The sequence below is a fragment of the Acipenser ruthenus genome, chromosome 1 (assembly GCF_902713425.1).
Source record: "Acipenser ruthenus chromosome 1, fAciRut3.2 maternal haplotype, whole genome shotgun sequence".
In the NCBI taxonomy this organism is placed as follows: domain Eukaryota; kingdom Metazoa; phylum Chordata; class Actinopteri; order Acipenseriformes; family Acipenseridae; genus Acipenser; species Acipenser ruthenus.
Genome location: NC_081189.1, coordinates 101,090,261 through 101,114,260, shown reverse-complemented (window position 1 = coordinate 101,114,260; position 24,000 = coordinate 101,090,261). Strand labels below are relative to the sequence as shown.

The window sequence follows — 24,000 nt, the reverse complement described above, 5'->3', positions numbered from 1 at the left end:
TGGGTCAGCTAATGAAGGAAGCAATCCTGTGTATTATGAATCACTTCTGGTAGCACAATAAGTACTAAAATCAGAGACTTGCTCAAGGAAATTGAGCAAGTCAACAGGTGTTACAACAGATCTTTCCAGTCCTCCACTACAAAATCGGACCGATTAATCAACTAATGAGTTGATCGCAGATTATTTTTTTTACAATTGAAATCGTGCACAATTTTTTTTTTTTTTTTTTATAAAATACAACAACCAATAGAAGATCAGCATTTTCTCCATGGCAGTCCAATCATAAGTGATTGGAGACAGGACATAAACAGTTGAAGGTATTCTCTGCCTCTGCTGAGAGCATTGTGTAAGTTTAACCAATGGAAGAGTCAAATATCTGCCCTGGTTTTGGAGCTGTCCAATCATGAGTGAGCAGAGGCGGGACAAATATGCTAGGCCCCAAGCGGAGTAACAATAGCTGAATTTTGCACGATACTGCTTATTAGAGCGTTACTGAGAATTATATTGAGAACGTCAAAGTAAGATTTCAATTTAGTTTTTACAAATAAAAAAAAAAAAAATGTCAGACAACGGCGGCATCGTAGTCAATTTGGTTATGAATCAAATTTTCAAGAACTTTCTCAGAAGCAAATGGAGATTGTTAAAAAAGAGAGGTATACACACCACAAATACCAGAACCGACACAGGAAGGGAAGGGATCTACTTGCCACTTCCAACATTCTAATTATTAAAAGGTATCCGTGGCTTACCGGTAGCTGTCAATTAAAAAAATAATAATAATGCTTTTGTTCAGTACAGAAGAGGTTATACGGAACAGCACTGGCTACAGCAATCTAGAATAGAACAAAGTCAGCACAAAATATGGCACTTGCGAGCCACTGTTACCTCAGAAATTTTGGACAACCCCAAATTTATGTTCAAATGGATAGGGAAGCGTAGGGATACAATACATCACAATTAGCAAGCAAGAACTGGCTTTCAGAGGACACAGTGAAGGTACCAATTCCTCAAATAGAGGATAGAATACTTTTTTCTGACTTCTTGGCAATTGTAAAAGCTCTCCAGGCAGGGATCATGTTTAATCTGACCAATTCCTGTCCACAGACAGGTTGGTTGCCAGTCTGTCTGGGTTCACCAATCCTGGACATGCATTTGTACCCCCAGAATACTGGCGGGAGATTGGGTGCCCGGGATTGGTGAAGGCGGATGGAGGGCGGGGTTTAATGTGAAGAGATAAATAGGAGTGCATGCCTGAGCGCAGTTGTGTGAGTGACAGAGGCTGTCTCAGTGACAGCAAGAGGTAGAATGGAATTTAGTACAGAGATAGGTTATTATTTTGTTTTGCTTTGGCGTGGTCCTTAATTGTTTATTTGACCTGTGCTAACAAACTGCTGAATACAAGCACAAAGCTACTGCCTGTGTGGAGCCTGCTTTCATTTTACACACAAGATGTTACAATGTTATTTTAGGAAAATCATATTTTTCTAAATATTGTGCCGTTTACTAAAAAAAAAAATCTTTGAAGGAGGGCACAGCAAAAAAAGTCTGGGAACCCCTGCTCTAAACTAAAGCAGCTTACTCAACTGTCAGTTTTAAGATGGTCAGCAAAGTTCTTTCAATATGATATAGCAAAGTGTGATCAGAAATCATTGCACATTTGCAACAACAATTTGCTTTTTGTTAATAAGAGACTAAAATTTAAAAGAGTTCTGCCTGTATTTTATCTTTGAGACACTAGTAATAATCCTGTGTTTGTGAACTTTAATAAATTGTCCACCTTGTAAAACACATACAACCAGCACTTTGTGATGGCATGAAACAAAACCAGGGGAATATTAACTCCATTACTCCTTTCCAAGGATTGTGATTTATATTGGATATTTAAAGTGTGTAGCTTTACATGGGGGGACCTTAAGAACAGGATGATCAATAACTGTTTTTTATTATTATTATTATTTTAGGGACTTGATACAAAACTACAACAGATAAAAACCGTTTTCAGATACTATATTGTTTTTATAGGATTTTGAACCACCCCATTAGTCCATAGGTTTAAAAAACTTCTTTAAACACTGAACACAAATGCATTAAAACCAGTCTCTCTTTTATGAGGTAATTAGGATGCAATAAACTATTTTATTTCATGTGTCAAAGCAATTATAGTCAGAAGCATTAACTGCATTCCAGAGGATTCACACGCACCATGGTAATTAGTAAAGTTCAGGTGTTTAATTAGCATTTTCCTGTTGTGCTTTTGAGATGCCAAGCAGCAAAGGTTCTGATGTTTTAACCTTGAATAGTAGCTCAGCCACCATGATCCAATAATAACCGTAATTTGTGCAGTTTGCCAACTTTTGTGCTTAAATACAACAACTGTACATTAATCAATGCCACTTTACACTGGTGTTTAAATATGTTTAGCACATTTAACACTGCTGCTCAATATTATACTACTGCTGCTAAAAATGCCTGCCAAGTAGGCTGAAGAATTTATTCTGCTGCAATTGTGGAAAATATGTCTATATATATATATATATATATATATATATATATATATATATATATATATATATATACATATATATATATATATACATATGATAGCCCTTCCAATTAGGATATTTAAACACTATTTCCCTTATTCAAAAATATGGTATACATGCTATAACTTGTTATATCACAAAATGTTTGTTTTTCTGTTCATATATATATTAGGAACACAAAACCAAAAGAGAATTCTTTCCTTTAAAAACATATCATGCAAAATTACATCATAGTAATGTCTGGTTTTAACATGGTTAGACTGGTCTTAAATGCACTAAATGAATGTGTAGTCAATAGGAAGATTTAACTTATTTATTTATTTATTTATTTATTTATTAAGAAACAGTACTTTACTGAGTAATGTTAATGACAAGTATCAGCATTTGTATAAGTTACTGTCATTTAGACAATAATTGAGTCCTCCTTTTTTAATCTTTTCTAATACAGTGCTATAAAATGAAATGACAATTTACTGGATCTTTTCATTACATAACCAGCATTCCAGAAAGTGAAACACATCATTATTCAAAAGCAGAAAAGTTCAAAGCAAGCATATAATATGGGTCACGAAACAACAAGTTCTAATAGAATTCAGAATCACATTGCATTGTAAGCTCATACAAACCTTGAACATACTACAGCTGCTCGTCAACAACATGAAATACATTGTCACTGCTCCCCTCATATGGGCTCTCCTTGAAATCAAATCGGCACAAAACTGATTACCAACAGAACTAAATGATAGAAATGTCTGATTGGAATAATAATACTCGCTTTAAAAAGAGCTGAATTCCCAAGCAAGAAAATGTGTTACTTTAACATTAACATTTTTATTAAGGAACTGATCATTTAAAACACCCCTCTCTCTTCTCACCAAAATATATTTAATCACATAAAGCACACTTTTTTGGGGGCCTCAGTCAGCAAACCCTTTAACCACATGCTTTGCCACAGCCTTACCTTCAGAAAAATCTATCAGTCCCAGCAAGTGAAGCAGTTTCAGAGAGGCACAAACAATCACAACAATGCCCACCGTTTGCAGTCCCTCTATCTCCCACTCAACACTCAGCATGCTTTCAAGGGGCACACCATCCAGTCTATAATCCCGTGTCTATAGTTGCTGTTCTGTTATTGTTGCCAAAAAACTCTATGTGTGATGTATTTTATAGATAAGTAAGATAATAAAAGTAGTCAGCAGCTAATATTGTTGGAAGAAAGCAAAAGAATTAAAAAAAAATAGTGTCAACCAAAGCATTGCATATCAAGCTCTCTTCTGTTGTTAGTTTTACAAAGTACCGGGGAGTTCTCCTGGAATGCTCTGCCGACCACTTAGTCCCTTGTTGCGACATCCTATGAAGCAGTTAATGCTACCGTAGGGCTCCTGAAAAACATCTGTTCTACGACTGTGTCAGTTTGGAAAACACTCCCTTAAAAAAAAAAAAAATGCACTAGGGAGCACCATGTATCAAGCAACTCTGTGCATTCTAATACGTTTGGTATTTCTAAAGAAACTTCTTGTTTTATCTGTTAAACCTGGCCAATAATAGGACCAGAAATAACAGTTGTTATCTGTACTGTCAACTTGTCCAGAGCTATACTTATAGGCATAGTTTAAATTGATTAAATCATTTCATTTCATAATGAAACATCCCCAGAAGATAGTCAAAAGTAAAAATAAAAAAATCACATGAAAAACGGTCTAAGTGAGATGCCAGTAATTGAATGCAGAGTTTTTTCGTCACAGGAAAATTAAACGGTCCAAGTGAGATGCCAGTATTTAAATCCAATGTTTGCTAGATTTTAAAGCTCCATTATTATTTTAGAAAATAATTATCCCTCGTGGGACATGGATATGGTGAAGGCATCAGTACGTACATATCCATATAAATCTAGAGAACTGGAATGGAATTTAGTAAGGACGTTCTTTAGTTCTGTAGAAACAATGAGCTAATAAGGCTGTTTTTTCTGAAAATAAAATACTAGATACTGAGGTAAAACTGCAATTATACATCTCGGCAAATTCATCAGCTAACTGCAAATATCCTTATTTAGGGAAAAAAGCATAATTAAAAACACATGATCACAATTAAACCCATTGATTTATTATGGTTTTGGCTGCCTATCAACCAGGTAAACACACCATAGAAAGCAGCCGAATCTCCTGCAGCACTCTCGGAATATTCCATTATCATCTACAGTGAGGTAATCGTCTAATGGAGCTTTCTGATTGGAGGATGAAAGTCTTTTTTTTTTAGTCGTTGCCAATTGTTTATTTTCTTCCAATTTGAAATGGCCAATTATTTTTAGGCTCAGCTCACCGCTACCACCCCTGCGCTGACTCGGGAGGGCAAAGACGAACACACGCTGTCCTCTGAAGCGAGTGCCGTCAGCCGACCACATTTTTTCAAACTGCGGACTCACCATGCAGCCACCCAAGAGCTACAGCGTCGGAGGACAACACAGCTCTGGGCAGCTTACAGGCAAGCCCGCAGGTGCCCGGTCAGACTACAGGGGTCGCTGGTGCTCGGTGAGCCGAGGACACCCTGACCGACCTAACCCTCCTTCCCCCCGGGCGGTGCTCGGCCAATTGTGCGCCGCCCCCTGGGAGCTCCCATCCTCGGTCGGCAAAGGAATAGCCTGGACTTTAATTCGCAACGTCCAAACTATAGGTCACTTCCTGCACTCCACGAGGAGCGCCTTTACTGGATGCGCCACTTGAGAGCCCCCTGGAGGATGAAAGTTCTGAAATGTGTAATTATCTAGATATGCCCAGTCCTCAGCATAAAAAGTGCTGGGAAATAAATCTTAGTGAGATGCCAGTAATGGAATACAGCGTATATATTAGACAAATTTCCTGATACTATGAATTATATAGTCTATATGGTCCCAGCCAAATTTAGCAGTCACTTATTGTAATTTACTCTTGTAATACAAATTCACTGAACACAAATTTCCTGTTAAGCCCCGGTCACACCTGGAACGATAACGACAATGATAACAATAACCATATGGAGAGGTCACACCAGAACGAAAAAGTTCTCACATATTGTACAGCAAATGCCAATCAACTTTTTAGTACACGCACACTTTTATTTCCAGCAAGATAAGGGACAGTGATGAGAACATTAAGAAATACTCCTGTTGTATTAGATCAACAGAAGGTGTATTAGACAGAGAAGACGAGTGTGGGTACACAGAATACTACAGAGCAGGGAGTTAGGGGAATTCCACACGCTCGTTGGTATAGTCAAGTGCTGAAAATTACGCCGCGGGTATTGCCTCAAGGAAGTATGCATTGGGTACAACTACTTCCCATTCAAGTAAAACAAAATAAGAACATGGTATGTATCGTTGATTACACCTTACTTTATGATGATAGATGATACTCCATAAATTATGTATATATTTATACTACTAATGATTTATTTTTGTTATTATTATAAACAAACAAAAAAAAGCAACTACAATATGCAGACTGACATGTCTTTATGGAGCACATAGGATCATACGTCATGCTTGTGCTATAATTATACATTAATGGCTGTTTATCAAATAATTTACAACACAAAAAAAAAAAAAAGATTCCTTGATGTATACTAGAACCAGTTTTCCGACATGATGTTCTGCAGTGGAACAGCGGAGGGAAGTCTTCTCTGTAGTAAATCATTGCAAAAATATATATATGCAATGCCTGTATTTACTGTTTATCGTGTTTAAAATAATATATAAAATAACACCAGGTAGGTGATGTCACATTTAATACGGCCCTGATTGGCCAGGAACATTTATCGTTATCGTTGTAGCAGAAAAAAAAAATTTAAAAAAAATTGCTCTGAAAGCGATAGCTATCGTTATTGTTTACAATAACTGTTATCGTTATTATTATTATTATTATTATTATTATTATTATTAGTTTATTTAGCAGACGCCTTTATCCAAGGCGAGTTACAGAGACTAGGGTGTGTGAACTATGCATCAGCTGCAGAGTCACTTACAATTACGTCTCACCCGAGGAACGGAGCACAAGGAGGTTAAGTGACTTGCTCAGGGTCACACAATGAGTCAGTGGCTGAGGTGGGATTTGAACCGGGGACCTCCTGATTACAATCCCTTTTCTCCATTCATTTGAACTGGAACGATTTTTAGAAATCGTTATTGTTATCGTTCCAGGTGTGACCGGGGCTTCAGTGCGGATTATTTTGGAGCCCACTCAGGGAATACAAATTTGAATACAATATAAAACTGCCCCAATTAGAGTGCAAAGGATACTGGGAAATGTATTAACTTGCAACCAGATTCACGCCTCTTATGATGCATTTCGAGTTGCCATAGTGCTCACGCATCAATGCCATCTCCATGAAGCAGCGCAAAAGTGTGCACTATCCTTGCAGACAAGTGGTGGATAATGCACCACCATACAAGAAAAAGAAAGGTGTTGCTGCAGGTTTCAACATTGCAGCGAACACCGTCAACTATTCTGAAAAACTGGGTACAACAGTACAATCATTAACTCTTACCTCAATCCCAGACATTTTGGTGCTCATAGATGACCTTTTGGCAGAGAGTACTGACTTTTCAAACATCATTTGTCTCATGACAATCAAGGAAGGTTTGAAATGCCATGTAGTCTCAAAAAAACAGTAAAAGGGTGATTTCTTATCAGCATTGTGCACAAGATGACCTTGATAACTAGACAATAACGTATTCCTCTGTTTTGACATTAAAAAAGAATTCCAGGTTGAGATTATACAGTTTGTCTTGTTGTGGCCACTAACGCCACAGTATTTTATACGTGGGAATCTTATACACTGTGATAAATGTATTTGAACTAAGCAAGAGCTAAACCTTAGCATTCAAGATGTTAACCTTTTCAGCTGAAAGCAAAAGTCATTTATTCCACTCAAGAGTAAGGGGATACATATTGAGAACTATAACCAGCATATTCCCAGACTTGGATGTTTACAATAATGGAGTTGCATTTTAGTCCTAGGTGGTTAAAATAGTACTTATTTTCTGCTGAAGTTTAATTTCAAGCTTTTCCCTTTGTTGTACACCATTTCAATTAAGTAGCCTTTTGATAGCCAAAGATGTCATTGTCAAGACAAAAGGTGCACACTTACTAAGCTTTTTCTTTTACAATATATTCTGTACATATATTTATACAACGGCTTAAACAATTTCAGCAATCAATCAATCTGTATTGCGTATATAGCGCCTTTCATGATAAATCGCAACAAAAATAACTAAAATGTATATTATACAAAACTATTTAAAGTAAGTAAATAGGTTTTACTATTTCTATCTAAAAAAAAAAAAAACAGTGACAAAAATCAACATATTCAGTACCGGCCATGTGGTGTAGCATGATCTGGTAAAGTCCTGTACTCATGCTTTTCTTTTCTTTGGGCAATCTGATCAGAATTCTCGAATTGCGTTGGCTTACACTGTCAGCTGGATAAGATTTGGTTTCATTACAATTGGATAAGTATGTTTTGGTTTCTTACTGGGGTTGCTTTGAGTCAGTCACAAGATATGCAATTATAATGGCCAGTGTTGTGTGATACACCGTGATTAAGGAGTCCCTCTCCCCTGTCCATTAGAATCTCTATAAACCCAAACAACAGTGCAGGATTTGGAGGAGGACCAAAGAAAAGAGAATACCTGTAGTCTACTGTAGTTGTCAAAACAATAGGAGTTTTATTCTTATTAAAAAAATAATAAGACTGGAGTTAATGCTTGAAAGTTTGTCCCACAGTCAATTAACTACAGCTATTTTACACATTTGGCAGTGTCATTGGCAATGTAAAAATGCAAACTGAGCCATTCCATGTGTTTAACGACACTGTTAATGTTCCCTTGATTTCTATCTATGTGCATTGGTAGTTGTGGAAAATGAATGCTCACAAATCCATGGCTGAATGCCAGGATAATTAATTACTTACTTTATTATCTCCTGTGTGAGCTTAGCTTTTATGGAAAATAATAACTACAATAAAAAACTAAAGAATGCAGAGATTGTAAAATTAATATTTTTAAAACATTGGCTCATGTCAAGGATCACAGCTGCTTTTTGTACTTACAGTATTATGTTTTAATGAACAGTCATTTGAATGTACTTAACACTGTATAAGTAGATGCTATTGACCTTTGGTATGACAGTACTGCAACGTAAGCAATACCAGACACAAAGGGAATTATTACAGACTACTGATTGCTTTTTGGTCAGTCTATTTTTTTTCCAGATTTTTTTTAAGTTGTATTTTTATTGCATTTTAAGGCTGACATTTTGTCTTTCAGCTTGTTTTTTCACCTGTAACTATCTTTTTATATACAACAGCTGTTGCCACAGTGATAAAGTAAAGAGTCTCGGATTTAAACTCACTGAGTAATTCTTAAAATGCCAGCAAAACACGACTGCGCCAACTTCTGGTGAAATACTGTATTTTCATCTAGTCAGATGACATCCTCCATTAACCAGCCATGTGTGGAGCTAACCAGGCCAGCAACTGTAGTATTTGGGATTAACAGAGTTTTATCATCTATGATTTTGCAAGTTTTCCAGCTATCGAAATCTCTATAGACAGTTTGGTAGAAAGTGATTCATTAGAAAAAAGTGAAAGAACAAAAGTAAAGAGCAAGAGGAGAGAGGAAAAAACACCAACTCAAATAGGTTATTCCTTGTCAAAAGATGTGTCTTCTCTAAATTAGGCATTGTGTGTCTTTTCAGAGCAATTTTTTAAATAACACAACAGAAATGAAAACATGTTTGCTGCACTATTGGTGATGCGCTCATTAACCGATAAGCTCAAAAAGAGAAACCAGTGGCAGAAAATGACATTTTAATAATGTAGTAAGCAGTCATGAACTGGAAGATAGCAAAAAAAAAAAAAAGTCTTTATACTCAGTCACCCTGACTTTGTCACTTAAAATAATGTATTTTTAGCAGTTGTAAACCCTACAGAAAAACACAAAAAGTCTTTTCTGCACATTATCCACCCCTCTGACACATACCTTGGAAAATTACTTAAATCGTTGTGTTTATTTTTATTTCTCCCATCTGTTCTGCTGACACAATGTGTCTGCACTGTCTAACAGAGAAAAATAACTCTGTGCCATCTCAACTCTGCCCCCTGGTGTATTTTTCAACAGCAATGTCCACAATATCAAAAATACAGATGTTCTTTCTTTTGCATGTTCCAATAAAATTAATTTAGTGTGTAGTTCAAAGTTATAAATGGGATTACTTTACTGACATAAGGATATTTAATAAAAAACTAATACTTTTTGCCCTAAACAAACATTTATGCTTTGTCTTAAAATCTACTGCTGGGCCTGGATTTTAAATAAGGCCCTTCAAGGCGACCGTATACATGGAATATACAGACTTCTCGGGGGTTGGAGGATGCCCTGTCGGGCCTTATTGTGTGTGTAATATATATATATATATATATATATATATATATATATATATATATATATATATATTACACACACACATACTATTATATCATAGAAGATGACTGACCAGAGGGAAGACTATTGTTACCGACAGGGGGCTAAAATACCCGAAGCCACAGATAGTCTTCCCCAAGGGCATTTAATTTTCCACTGTGCATATTTAATACATAAATCAGGTCAAGCAAATAAGTGAGGCAATATAGTAAGTCCCTGACAAGATAAAATATCTGCATCTCAGAAATCAAGAAACACCTCTTTGAGGAAACAGCCCTGAAGACAACAACTGCCTTTAGAAAACACTCTTGCAATATCATGGACTTGGGGTGTGAAGGATTCTGAAATGAGCAGGGCTAAGAGGAAGTGGATGATGTTGATTTTAAAGTGGGCATTATTTTCAATATAACCAAGTATTGTACAGAGGTTGCATTAATGCAAAATTGTGTGTCCTAGACGCAAAATAAATCCATTGGACAGAAAAATATTTTGTCTTGCGTTCACGGGACACACACACACACAATGGGAAAGGGATGCAGACATCCATATTCATGGTAATCTATTACACTGCAGCAAAATTACCATAAAATACTTGCTTGTTTAAAAAAACCTGTTCTGCAATATAACAGCATCGATTAAGGTACACTCCAGTCCTGTAGGTGGCAGCAATAAGCCTCGTATTTGGCTTACGCAGCAATATCTTAACCGATTAATCTAGCTCAAAGCATCCACACTGTAGTACTGTTTCACGTTTAGTCTGGTTTAATGCGTACACACACTTAAGATAGTTCGGCTACAGTTCCTAGCAGCACAATGATCAGTGGAAATGAATATGATAGTATTCTACCATGCACTGCATTTTCTTTTACAATAATGTGTTATGCCCCATATTAGAGGTCCATATTGCTAACAAGAAATAAAACAAGTATTTTGGAAAAAGTAAATGCGAACACACACAAGTAGGGCTTAAAAGTAAACTCAGAAAAAGCTGTTAATTACAAAACAAATCTTTGCTTTTACCTTCATATTGTGAACCGGCCGGCACCACTCACAGTTCTTGCCCCTTTAGAAATTGTCAACATGTTCCTATCCAGTTTTAAATAACTTTAGCATAACAGAGGCAGAAGTGTTAAAGGGACTAGGAACTCTTAAAATAAACAAATCCCCTGGGCTGGATGAGATCCTCCCAATAATACTCAAAGAAATGAAAGAAGTTATTTACAACCGTTAACCAAGATCATGCAACAGTCTCTTGACACAGGGGTTGTACCGACAGACTGGTGAATTGCAAATGTAATACCAATCCACAAAAAGGGAAACAAAAGCGAACCAGGTAACTACAAACCAATAAGCCTGACTTATTATTTGTCAACTTATGGAAACTATAAAAAGATCCAAAATGGAAAATTACCTATATAGTAACAGTATCCTGGGAGACGGTCAGGATGGTTTTAGGACATGGAGATCGTGTCTACTAACCTGCTTGATTTTTTTGAGAATGCAGCATCGACAATGGACAATTGCAAACATATTATATGGTTTCTTTAGATTTCCAGAATTATTATTTGTTTATTTAGCAGATACCTTTATCCAAGGCGACTTACAGAGACCAGGGTGTGTGAACTATGCATCAGCAGCCGAGTCACTTACAACTACGTCTCACCTGAAAGATGGAGCACAAGGAGGTTAAGTGACTTGCTCAGGGTCACACATGAGTCAGTGGCTGAGGTGGGATTTGAACTGGGGACCTCCTGGTTAACCTCTGGACCACACAGCCTAATTCTCAAACTGAATGCAGTAGGGATTCAAGGAAATGCATGCACATGGATTAGGGGAGTGGTTAACATGTAGAAAACAGTAAGTACTGATTAGAGGAGAAGCCTCAAAATGGAGCAAGGTAACCAGTGGTGTACCACAAGGATCAGCATTAAGTCCTCTGCTCTTCCTAATCTACATTAATGACTTAGATTCTGGTATAATAAGCAAACTTGTTAAATTTACAGACAACACAAAAATAGGAGGAGTGACAAACACCGTTGCAGCAGCAAAGGTCATTCAAAATGATCTAGACAACATTCAGAACTGGGCAGACACATGGCAAATGACATTTAATAGAGAAAAGTGTAAGGTACTGCACGCAGGCAATAAAAATGTGCATTATAAATACCATATGGGAGATACTGAAATTGAAGGAATCTATGAAAGAGACCTAGGAGTTTATGTTGACTCAGAAATAACTTCATCTAGACAACGTGGGGAAGCTATAAAAAAGGCCAACAAGATGCTCGGATATATAGTGAAAAGTCTTGAATTTAAATCAAGAGAAGTAATGTTAAAACTTTACAATGCATTAGTAAGACCAGCTCTGGTCACCTCACTACAAAAAGGATATTGCTGCTCTAGAAAGAGTGCAAAGAAGAGCAACCAGAATTATCCTGGGTTTAAAAGGCATGTCGTATGCAGACAGGCTAAAAGAATTGAATCTATTCAGTCTTGAACAAAGAAGACTACACGGCGATCTGATTCAAACATTCAAAATCCTAAAGCAACAGGAGACATTAAATCAAATGGCTAGCTCATGTCTCCCCCTTGGTTTTTTCTTAATCCAGTGAGATGTTGTGACAGAGAGAGAAGGAATCTGAGCTGCAAGTCTCCCTCCCGACCAGAAAAGGCACTGTGTAAGGTTGGTGGTATGCTTTCCCATAGACAGGGCAACTTGATGGTAGATGGAAATTGGAAGTCGGCTGCGTAGCTGTGAGTTTGCTAAACAAATCCATTATGATCAACTGCTGGGCATGCAGCAATTGGACAGAGCGTGGCGACAGGCTGTTTTGGCAGTACAAAGAGGACACAGGTTACTGAGTACTGCCCCTTATGCTGAATGTACTAACGCGCCAGAGTGTTGCTTTGTTTTCTGTTGCAGAGGACTAAGAGGCTAGGGAGCTGCAGCCACGGAACCAGCACAAACCCCGGAGCACTACAACCACTGCACAGCACAACCCAGCACCACCGTTCTTGAAGCACTTTCCCTGTGCGCAAAGGTGGAGTATTATTTTGGGACTGTAACCCTCCATATTAGCTCCCAATACCATTGCTGGTAGCGGGGGCAGATTATTAGGTATTGTTTAAATAAATACGGATGTTTCTGGGAGAATACTTACTATCTGGATCTTCACTTTATTACCCACACCACTCACATGCCACTCAGAAAATGTTTGACTTAAAAAAGAAACATTTAAATACAGCTTTGTGTACTGCTGTAGAAAATTAAAACCTATATGTCGGCTTTAGCCAGACTTCCAAATGTTTCAATTGAGTCTTTTCCAGTGTATGAATTTGTAAATCAATAAATACATGTGTTCTCCAAGTTTTTCCTGTTATTGCATTCCATGCAGTTAGCTGATGTCCGAAGTCTTCTTTCTGAGGTGTCCAAGCGCTACTGCGGCTTGATTCTGAAAATAGCCACCAGTCTTTGATTTGGTCTTGCCACAGATGGCAATCATAATCACTTCCAATTCTGGAGGTATTTATACTCTTACAAGTACTTGAATTTAAGTTTAGCAAATGTGACTGCCAATAAACTGAAGCTCTCAATCATGCTACAGAGGGGAACTCTGAATCTTGCTAATAAGTCATCCACCCTGATTTATCGGATTGTTTCAAAACACATACTGCAGAAGGAGGTACTTCTGCCAAACCAGACTGCATTTTGTTGTAAAAGATTTGTAAAAACAAGATGAACTTTAAATACTTGAAAATAATTGTTTAAAACAAAATGTCTCATTCTAAAACAAGAACATCTTTAAATGGTGTAGGTAGACCTTAAGAACCAATTGTTCGATTCATTTTTTAGGAAAACCCATATTCTAAAAAGGCTTTTTTCTTTGTAGAAAGATTGGTTTACACTTCATTAAGGATCTGGATAGGCTGACCTTCAAGCTGTCATCCATCAAATACTGGTTGATAGCCAGGAAGAAAAAGGACAAAAATATCAACATAGATGAGACGTTTCCAAATCTATTTAGGATCACATTTAAACCGTAATTGCATGACACATTAAGGAAGAACCATCCTGTGATGCAAAGTGTCTTTATACAGATAGGACCCCATCATATTTACCACAGCATTCCCTGTGACAGGCAGGCAATCATAACCCCTGAACCGCTATAACCCCTGGAAAGGGTTCGCATGAGCAGCATTAATAGGAATAATAACCCCCTAAAAATACCATCAGTATTCAAAATACTGACCCCACAATATTCCTATATGGGGATTACACATTGTTTTAAATTAAAAATAAATGTCTGGTTTTAAACCAACATATAGTGAAAAACATAATATTTAAGTTAACATGATTTACAAGTCCATTTGAACATTATTTAAAAGTCAGTCGCAAGGTTACATCTACCCTTTAATTGTATTGACTTGTAATGCAGTCTGAGCAATTCAATACATATGAATTCATATAGATATGTTTACATGTGTCCCAACAATTGTCAATTAAGTTCAAAGACCATTTTTCCTGTATGTTTAAATTCCATGAAATTTCCTTAAATCAAACTCTTTATCTGCAAACTCTTTATCTGCTTTTAAATAGTGTACATTTCTAGAAAATACGATTATCGATACACTTTTTAAAAACATTTTTATATAAAGTAATTTTGTCTGCTAACATAAACATGCACTAATTTGTGTCTACACTGTGTAACAACGTGGGGTGTTATTTACCACAGTACTCAGCAGGTCTTTTCACAGCTGTCCTCTAGTGTGGTGTTGCAATTACACTCAGACAACAGAAATAAGGTCTAAACAGGGCGGGACCTGTGTGTTTTTTCAGTTTTACTTTGTCCTGTCATGGGGACACAGAGTCACCAATTTTTAAACAAAAATTACAATCTCCTTTTTTGGAGAACTTACTAACACAACAGCCGTTTACCCTAACTATCACCCAGGCAGCTAAGCTGCTTGCTGGTTTCAAAACAAACTTAAAACACATACACAAAACCTAGAGTAGTTGTCGTTGTTACCGTGTTTAATTTTCCTCTGCTCTCTTCTGTTGTTCACAGACGTTAGCCCCACACTGCCAGAGAACCCCTCAGGTGGGGCGTTTAAATACCCATCATTAATCAAGCACAGGTGCTTCCCATTCTCTAGCCACTCAAAGCCCCTTGAGAAATGTAGTCTTTCAGCCTGCCACCATTATCTCCCTGAACTACATTATCTCAGTGGTCAGAAAGGGTATATGCTTCTTTCCAGACGTGGCCCTATGTACCTGCCCTCCATCACTTTAATCACAACTGATTAGAGAATATTATTTACTAGCATGTACTCTAACAGCCACACCTACCAATAACTGTGTTCAGTGTGTTTTTGTCAAGTCCGCAGGCAGCTGTGCGGAGGCGGGTTATTGATGTTGATAATCTCATCAGGACGACAGCGAAATTTGACCTACTCTGGCCGGTTTAAAATCCAGTGTGGACTCACCTCATGTTCTTAATAAGAGTCACACTGTGTGTAAAATGTGCAAGACTCGAATTTGCAGGGTTCCAGACTGGGACTAAAATGGTTGCAAATGCGACAAAAATGCTGCCTCTCTCATTAAAAGCATGTGTCAATATTTATCAGTGCGCTATGACGTCAGTCTGTAAGGGGAGAAAAAAATGCTTATCACACGTTTTAATAAATTGAAGAGCGAGAAGGATGGTAACAAATACACTAATACTAATAACAATTTAATTGAATACAAAATGCTTGTAGATAGGTGCTGTATTAACACTGGAAGAATACGGTAACCCCAGTTTCATGCAACAGTTGTGACGGTGACCAAACATTTGAGTTTTGTGTAAACATTTAGCAATTGGATTTGGCAACCTTTTTTTTTTTGACCTGGAGCCATTGGCTCCTAAGGCAAAAACTTTGTCTGGAGCCCTGATTTGTTATTGTTTTAAAGGAATGTATTTTACAAAATAAACAGGAAACCAAAGCAAAACAGGCCGTGAAACTTATTTGATCAAAAGTGCTTTACCAGTGTGATTGCAAACACTTCCAAAGGGCAAAGAGACAATTGTGTGGTTTTTATGTTTCATGTTTAATTTACTGTATCGTGATATGTATCATGAAGACACTGCTGATACCCAGCCCTAGTCCATACAGTTGAATATACAAAGGTTATTCAATGGTTATGAACAGACAAAGATTATTCTACACTAGAAAACACTTTCAATTTATTAGAAAAATAATTATAAAACCATTGTACATGCTTGGCTGTATGAGGACTGTAATGTTCAAGTTACTTTGCCTTAAGATTAATTGCCTTAATATTAAAAATAACATTAATAAAACAGCACTGTAGCAGGGGCATTCTGTTACTATATGGGTATCTGCTGAGAGACGAGAGAGACAGAGTGTTGTAGGTTGCAAACGCTGTTCAGGCATCCCGATTTTATTATTTACAAGGGGGTGCAGTGGTTGGTGGCCACCACTACGGTACCGGCAATGGTAGCCCTAGTGCAAAAGAATATATATACACAGGTACAAGAATATATACAAAAAGGCAAAAACAAAACACTGTACAAAACAAAGCTAGTAAATACAAACTCAAGCCGTATGCTACTCCCAATAAAAGGTAGGTCCCGCACCAGGAACCTTCACCCTGCAAAAACAAAAATAAAATGGGGCGGGATTAAAAGACCCTAAATTAATCCCTACCCTAAAATTCTAACAATTATCCCAGTACATACATGGTGATAATCCTTATCTCACCCTGGTTCCATACCCAGTCATATGGGTTCTTCTCCAGGCTTGTCAAAGAAGCACAGCACAAACCAACAAAGGACAAAACAGAACAAAGAAGAACCAAGGGCTAGCTTTTCAGACCAGGGTTAAATGATTATCAATTATTCAGTTAACACCTGGCCACCTGCTGCACATGGCATTTCAATTAGAGAGGGAGGGGAGTCTAACCTCCCAGCCCTGCCATATCTAATCAAACAAAAATACATTTTCTTTACAAATCACCACCAATATACACTATTTGCAGGCCTCAGCCCTGCCACAAGCACTAATTAGGAAGTTAAAAGAGAGCCCTGATTCTGTGGGCAATAGTGTATTTGATTGCATGTTCTTGTTATAGCCTGTTGAGGGAAATATGCATAATCAAGACCATGTTTAGAATAGGTGATGACAGGGCAGATGTGATAATGTGAAAAGGTGAACCATTGTAGCAGTAAAACTTGAAAAAAAGCAATTAATATGCAAATGAAAAAGACAGCTGACCAAATAAATGATAAAGAGATTGTAAATTCAGGATATTTAGACGCACAAAGGGGCAGCTTAGAAATTCCAGAGGCTGTAGAACAATGCCTATTAATTAATTGTGTACTAGGAACAGACTGCAATCTAAGACAGTCATTGTAAGACAAATGTATCTGACGATTTCTGAATAGGGAATGTATAGGTGCTGGTGCAGCACTGGCTTGCAAAAGTGAGCAATTTTTCTGCATATTTTTAACTATTTCTAGGTCTCATTTAAATAATTTACTTAAGACCTGGAACTAGGTCAAATTGGTGCAAATAAGTAATTAAAAAAGGTGCAGAGTGGCTCATGTACACTGTACATACACAACTATACACACCCACATTGAATGAACTTATGATAGTTTTTATAAGCTATTTGTCTCAGTAAGCCGAAGCGAAACAATGTTTGGTTTTCCCATTAAAAGCTGGATTGATCATTATAAAACACTGCAGTATTTAAACTTCATTAATATTTAATGAGTTTCCAAATTTAACCTGTTCAAAAGCAGTTTACTGCGTACCATTATGTTACCCCTGATTTCCTCCCCAATTTCCTCCCCATACCATTCTTTAATTTATTGCCTGTACCCCTATAAACATTTACCAAGGTACATTTGCACAATACTTTTACAGTTTCAATGCTTTTGCTGTGCTTTTATAAGGCTACCAGAGCTGACTGTGGTAGTCGAGGGCTCCATACTTTGTCAGGAACACATATGTCTTCCATCCCTACGTTTCAACTCAGCTGTGGTCCTGATGTTTGATGCTATTGCTATTTGCAAGCTGGTTGGCTGAAACAGCACAGTATCACTGACCATACGCCCCCGCCTATTTCACTACAATAATGATCAAGAAAGGATGAATAGCGGTTTTCGTTTTATGTGGCAAATACACAGCTATTGATGGCCTATTGAATTATTATTTATATTAATGGCCTACTGTTTTTATAATGAGTACTAACTGTCCATCATAAATATTTGTTAGCATAAAGATTTTAATGAACATACCTCATACAAACGGAATATCTATGTAAATCCTGGTGCTAGTTTAGGACTGCATTAATTTAATTCTAGAATGCTGTACACGTAATAGGGTTGTGTACGTATATTTTATATATAGAATGGTCACCATTTGTATGGCCTTGATTAGTATTATATATCTGCATGTCCGCAAATACAACCTAATTATTGCACTATTTTATTCTACCCAGATTTACCTTTTGAAGTTTATCACTGATACCTTTTTATTTTAATTCTCTCACAGAATAATAAAACCACGACAAAGAAATTCTGAACATTCAGCAAGCTTACTGCAGATATTCATAGAGTAGAATAGTCTCAGAGAAATAAATGAATAATTTTGCTTTTAATTCATTAGACGACAGTACTTCAGGCACTGTCATTAAACTCATGCTGTACACCAAGATCCAATCTGTAATTAAGCTGGTGTTTTGAATAAACTGGAGGTTACCTAAAAGACCATACATTTGTTGAAATTGTTTATACAAGCATGGCTAATAATTGGTCTGTCACTTGATAATTGTTACTTTCCTGTGCTTACAGATCACCAAGCTCAACCTATGTAAAACTTAACCTAAAAGCTGTAATAACTGTTGTACACTCAACAAGGAATATATAGAGATGACAGGTTGTGTATTATAACTAGGCTTGCTACTGTTCGATTTTGGTTTTTTTGCCAAATCAACGATTAATATCAACATGTATTTAATTTATTTTTCAATTCAAGCAGAGAATGGGTGAAATCGACTTTTATGCTTGACATTGAGAAACGCCTCATTCAATGAAACCCCTTTATCACATTCAACATGCAACAAAACCTTAGTTACAACACTAACTGAAATAACGTTTGGTCACAGCGAAGCTATACCTTGTAAAGACAGACCCTACACAAATTTAGAAAACGTAGAAAACACAGCATATGAAGTGTACAACACAGACTTGTATAGCATAAATTTACGAGTAAAAATAATATGCACAGAACAAAACATTAGATAGTTGAACAGAACTAACTTGCACTTATTATTCGGAGTCTGAGCTCCCCCTCTCCTCCTTCAGCACAGCTGGAGTCAGAGTCACTGGAAGGCAAGGCAGACGGGCCTGCTTCATCTTGTCGCGGAGACTTCAGCTGTCGGTCAGGGTATTGTGCACAATATTCATTAAGTGTTTTCCTCCTACCTACACCTTAACCCGCTAATTTCAAAGTAGGCGCTTTGATTGACAGTCACAGTCAGTGCATCTCTTGGTGATTGACAGTCATTTAAACGAATTAGAGCATTCTAGCACTGCTTCAGCCAACAAGATCTGTAACAACAGGATGAGATAGATGACTGACAGCAACCTTAGCCATACAGAGCGGAATGGAGACGGGACAGACAGCAAGTATAAAAACTACACAAACTAGAGATGATTTCTAAATTATTATTTTTGGGGACTTCAATGTTTAAGCTTTACCGATTAAAATGGAAAAGTAGCAAGCCTAATTATAACCCTGTAAACCTATTATCTGAAATGTGATGGAGAAATAAAAAAAAACACAAGAGTGAAAGTCAAGTTTATTTTTAACATTGCATTACAAGCCAATCTAACAGTTCGAGTGAAATACAGAGTTCAATTTAAATAGCCTGTGACAAATAAGTGACAGGCCTGCTTTCCACCTATAAAAGGGTCACAATCAAAGTTTGCACTTCATTGTTGAACCAATTATCTGCTTGCCTGGTGGCTGGGAGAGATAATGGCCATGAATAACCTTCACTCAGTCAATGCATGCTGCAAATGTGACTGCTTGTAGAATTCAGCAGCATGGTGTTACAATGTCCAGCAAACTACTAAATCTGCCTTCTCTTTCAGCATTATACAGTATCTTCTTTCTATCTTTCAAAATAAATGGCCCAATTCCTTTTTTTTTTTGCAATGCAGGGGTAATATGCATTGTTCTAATACTTTTTTGTTTCAGCATTTCAATCACAATTAAATCACAGTGCTGTGATAAAGTTTAGATTTCAGACAGATATAAGAAAACTGCATCAACTGGCTAGTGTTTTATCACAATTGTTTTTACAAATAAAACAGCAGACAGCTGACAAATCCTCACAGCAGGCATTGCTGTTCCCTTGCACATTTAACTCTATTTGCTACAACATCTCACAAGATCATAATTTAAGAACATAAGAACATAACAAATTCTAGAAAGAGAAAAGGCCAACTGCACAAGACCGGAAAAAAACACTTGGTAGGTTAAACAACAACTGCAACAACAATGCACAGCATAATAAATGTTAATAAATAACAGAACCGTTTGAAATTGCTTTTTTTCTGACAGTACAGGTTGGGTGTCTATATTTATAAAGACTATTCAAATACAGTTTTAAAAACCATTGCTAAAAACAGACTAACATTTTTGTGAATAGGGTCTTACATGTTATAAATATATATTTCCTTTTTACCAGACAACACTGAAATTGGACAAACAATTTGTAGACCACAATAAAATGAGTCAATCAGTGCGTTTACATGAGCATAAGAATTCCGATATTTTTCAGAAAACTAAGTTTTCCGAAAACAAATTCCGATATCAAAAGTCCGAAAATGTATCGGAATATTCAGAAAGTCAGTTTTCGGAAAACAGCACCTAGAAATTTCCGATTCAATTCCGAAAACGAACCAAATGTATGTCATGTAAACGCACTTTTCAGAAAACTTATTCCGATAGCGTACTGCACATGTGCAAACTTTGACCTTCATTCCTGCGCATGGTTTAAGAAAACAGAAAATAATAATATTCATCTGTAGTCAGCCTGCATGCATCCATTTGTCTAGTTAGGAATAAAATAATACATTTGTTAAAGTCTGTATGTATTTTTTTAATAGCCCATATTGAAGCAGCACATGTTTTCCAGCTTTAAAATGATGTGATCATTTCAAATAATGACTGCAAAAGAAACTAGTAATATAGAACAGGATGAGCTGTTGGAAAGGCTGATTGCACATTGTGGGGAATCTTAATAGAGGTACAGGATAGTAATCTTTGAATTTAAGACCTGACACTTCTTAAAGCACTATATTGGATTGGTCTCCGTTCTATCGCCGAAATGTCCGGTCTGTTCAAATCGTACTTAGGTTACTACAGTACTTTGCATGCGAAAATATCCTGCGTTTTCTGAAAACTTCAGTCCATGTATACAGTTGAATTATAATTAGACTTTCTATCGTTAATCATGTAAACACAGACTTACTACCATGTGCAATTGGGAACAATATGCACAAAGGTAAAGGTCTATTCACTAAAGCCTTGTGTAAAAATCCCTCTTACATTAGATTTAGTTTAAATGGTTTTTCCTTAAGCTAATTAAAAAGAGCTCAACTTCAATTTAATCACCTGTCAGATTAAGGCCTGTTTATGTAAGTGGATAATGTATATTTATACAATACAAACTGAATGAACATAAATGTGTTTAAATCAGGTTAGAAAATGTGTCTTGGTACTGACTGTGGTGTTATTGGAAGTGGTGGCATTCTTCTGTTAAATATGTTGCCCTTGCAGACTGGATGTGGATCATGTTTTAATAATTGCATTGTATTCTATAATACCCAAATAGCAAACCTACACATGCACTAATACAACCAATTTAGTTGTATAATGTCTGCACATACATTATATACTCTATGTATCATAAAGCATGTTGCTAACTTCCTAAGCAGACAAATAAACAAAGCTATTAATATGATTTATACATTTATGGAAGTTCTTCAAACTTTACCACAGCTACAAAATGCACCCGCCTAATGTCAATGTGCTATTGATGTATTGTATATGCAGAAAAAATACAACTACACAAATATTTAAAAAATGGGAACAAATATCTACCATAATCCAGGTGCACTTTAAATCCAAGTGGGAGATTTATATTATATATATATATATATACACATACAGTGCCTTGCAAAAGTATTTCAGACCCCTGACCAATTCTCATATTACTGAATTACAAATGGTACATTGAAATTTCATTCTGTTTGATATTTTATTTTAAAACACTGAAACTTAAAATCAATTATTGTAACATGACATTGGTTTTATGTTGGGAAATATTTTTAAGAAAAATAAAAAACTGAAATATCTTGCTTGCATAAGTATTCAACCCCCACACATTAATATTTGGTAGAGCCACCTTTCACTGCAATAACAGCTTTAAGTCTTTTGGGGTAAGTATGTACCAGCTCTTCACACAGTGTCGGAGTGATTTTGGCCCATTCTTCTTGGCAGATTTGCTCCAGGTTGTTCAGGTTGGTTGGACGACGCTTGTGGACCACAATTTCAAAATAGTGCTACAGATTCTCAATGGGATTGAGATCAAGACTTTGACTGGGCCACTGTAGGACATTCACCTTTTTGTTCTTGAGCCACTCCAATGTTGCTTTGGCCTTGTGCTTGGGATCATTGTCCTGCTGAAAGGTGAATTTCCTCCCAAGCTTCAGTTTTTTAGCGGACTGAAGCAGGTTCTCTTGCAGTATTTCCCTGTATTTTGCTCCATCCATTCTTCCTTCAATTTTAACAAGATGCCCAGTCCCTGCTGATGAGAAGCATCCCCACAGCATGATGCTGCCACCACCATACTTCACTGTAGGGATGGTGTGTCTTGAGGCATGGGCACTGTTAGGTTTGCGCCACACATAGCGCTTTGAGTTTTGGCCAAAAAGCTCTATCTTGGTCTCATCTGACCACAAAACCTTTTCCCATTTCGCAGCTGGGTCACTCTCATGCTTTCTGGCAAACTCCAGACGTGCTTTCAGATGGTACTTTTTGAGTAACGGCTTCTTTCTTGCCACCCTCCCATACAGGCCAGTGTTATGCAGAGATCTTGATATGGTTGACTGGTGCACCATTACTCCACTCCCAGCCACTGAACTCTGTAGCTCCTTCAAAGTGATTGTTGGGCTCTCTGTGGCTTCTCTCACAAGTCTCCTTCTTGTTTGAGCACCGAGTTTTGAGGGACGGCCTTTTCTTGGCAGTGCCTGGGTGGTGTGATGCAGCTTCCACTTCCTGATTATTGATCCAACTGTGCTCACTGGGATATCCAAACACTTGGATATTATTTTGTACCCTTTCCCTAATCTATGCATTTGTATTACTTTATCTCTGACTTCTGTAGAATGCTCTTTGGTCTTCATTTTCCTTCAGATTCACAGCCTGACCAATGATCCTTCAACAGTGGGGTTTTTATCCAGAAAATGTGACAGCAACTTTAATGATTCACAGGTGGAGGCCAATGGTAAGGTAATTGTGTCCTTGTTAGGGCAATTTCTTTCATCGGTGTAAACTGGGAGCTTCCATAGCACAGGGGTTGAATACTTATGCAAGCAAGATATTTCAGTTTTTTTTTTAGTTTTTTTTTAAATATTTCCCAACATAAAACCAATGTCACCTTACAATAATTTAATTTGAGTTTCAGTGTTTTAAAATAAAATATCAAACAGAACGAAATTTCAATGTACCATTTGTAATACGAGAGAATTGGTCAGGGGTCTGAATACTTTTGTAAGGCACTGTATATATATATGAGAGAGAGAGAGAGAGAGAGAGAGAGAGAGAGGGAGGAGAGAGAGGATATGCCATGGCCCAACTGGAAATATCACATTTATTTTACGAGTTAGCATAGCAGAGCCACAAATGAGGTCGAAAAGATCAGGC

The 24,000-nt window shown here is 37.0% G+C and overlaps 1 protein-coding gene across 7 annotated transcripts in view; it reads right to left on the bottom strand.

Moving 5' to 3' along the window:
• The window catches only part of kcnip4a (potassium voltage-gated channel interacting protein 4a), a 353,710-nt gene that overhangs the window by 59,656 nt on the left and 270,054 nt on the right, over positions 1 to 24,000 (bottom strand). Inside the window, exon 1 of one of the 7 annotated variants that reach the window (XM_034034342.3) lies at positions 3,505 to 3,764. The exons of the other annotated variants lie outside the window; for them this stretch is intronic. Within the exon in view, the coding sequence (XP_033890233.1) occupies positions 3,505 to 3,616 (112 nt within the window). The 5' untranslated portion in view covers positions 3,617 to 3,764. Of the gene's footprint in view, positions 1 to 3,504; positions 3,765 to 24,000 lie in introns of those variants that run through there. 7 annotated transcript variants of the gene reach the window in all.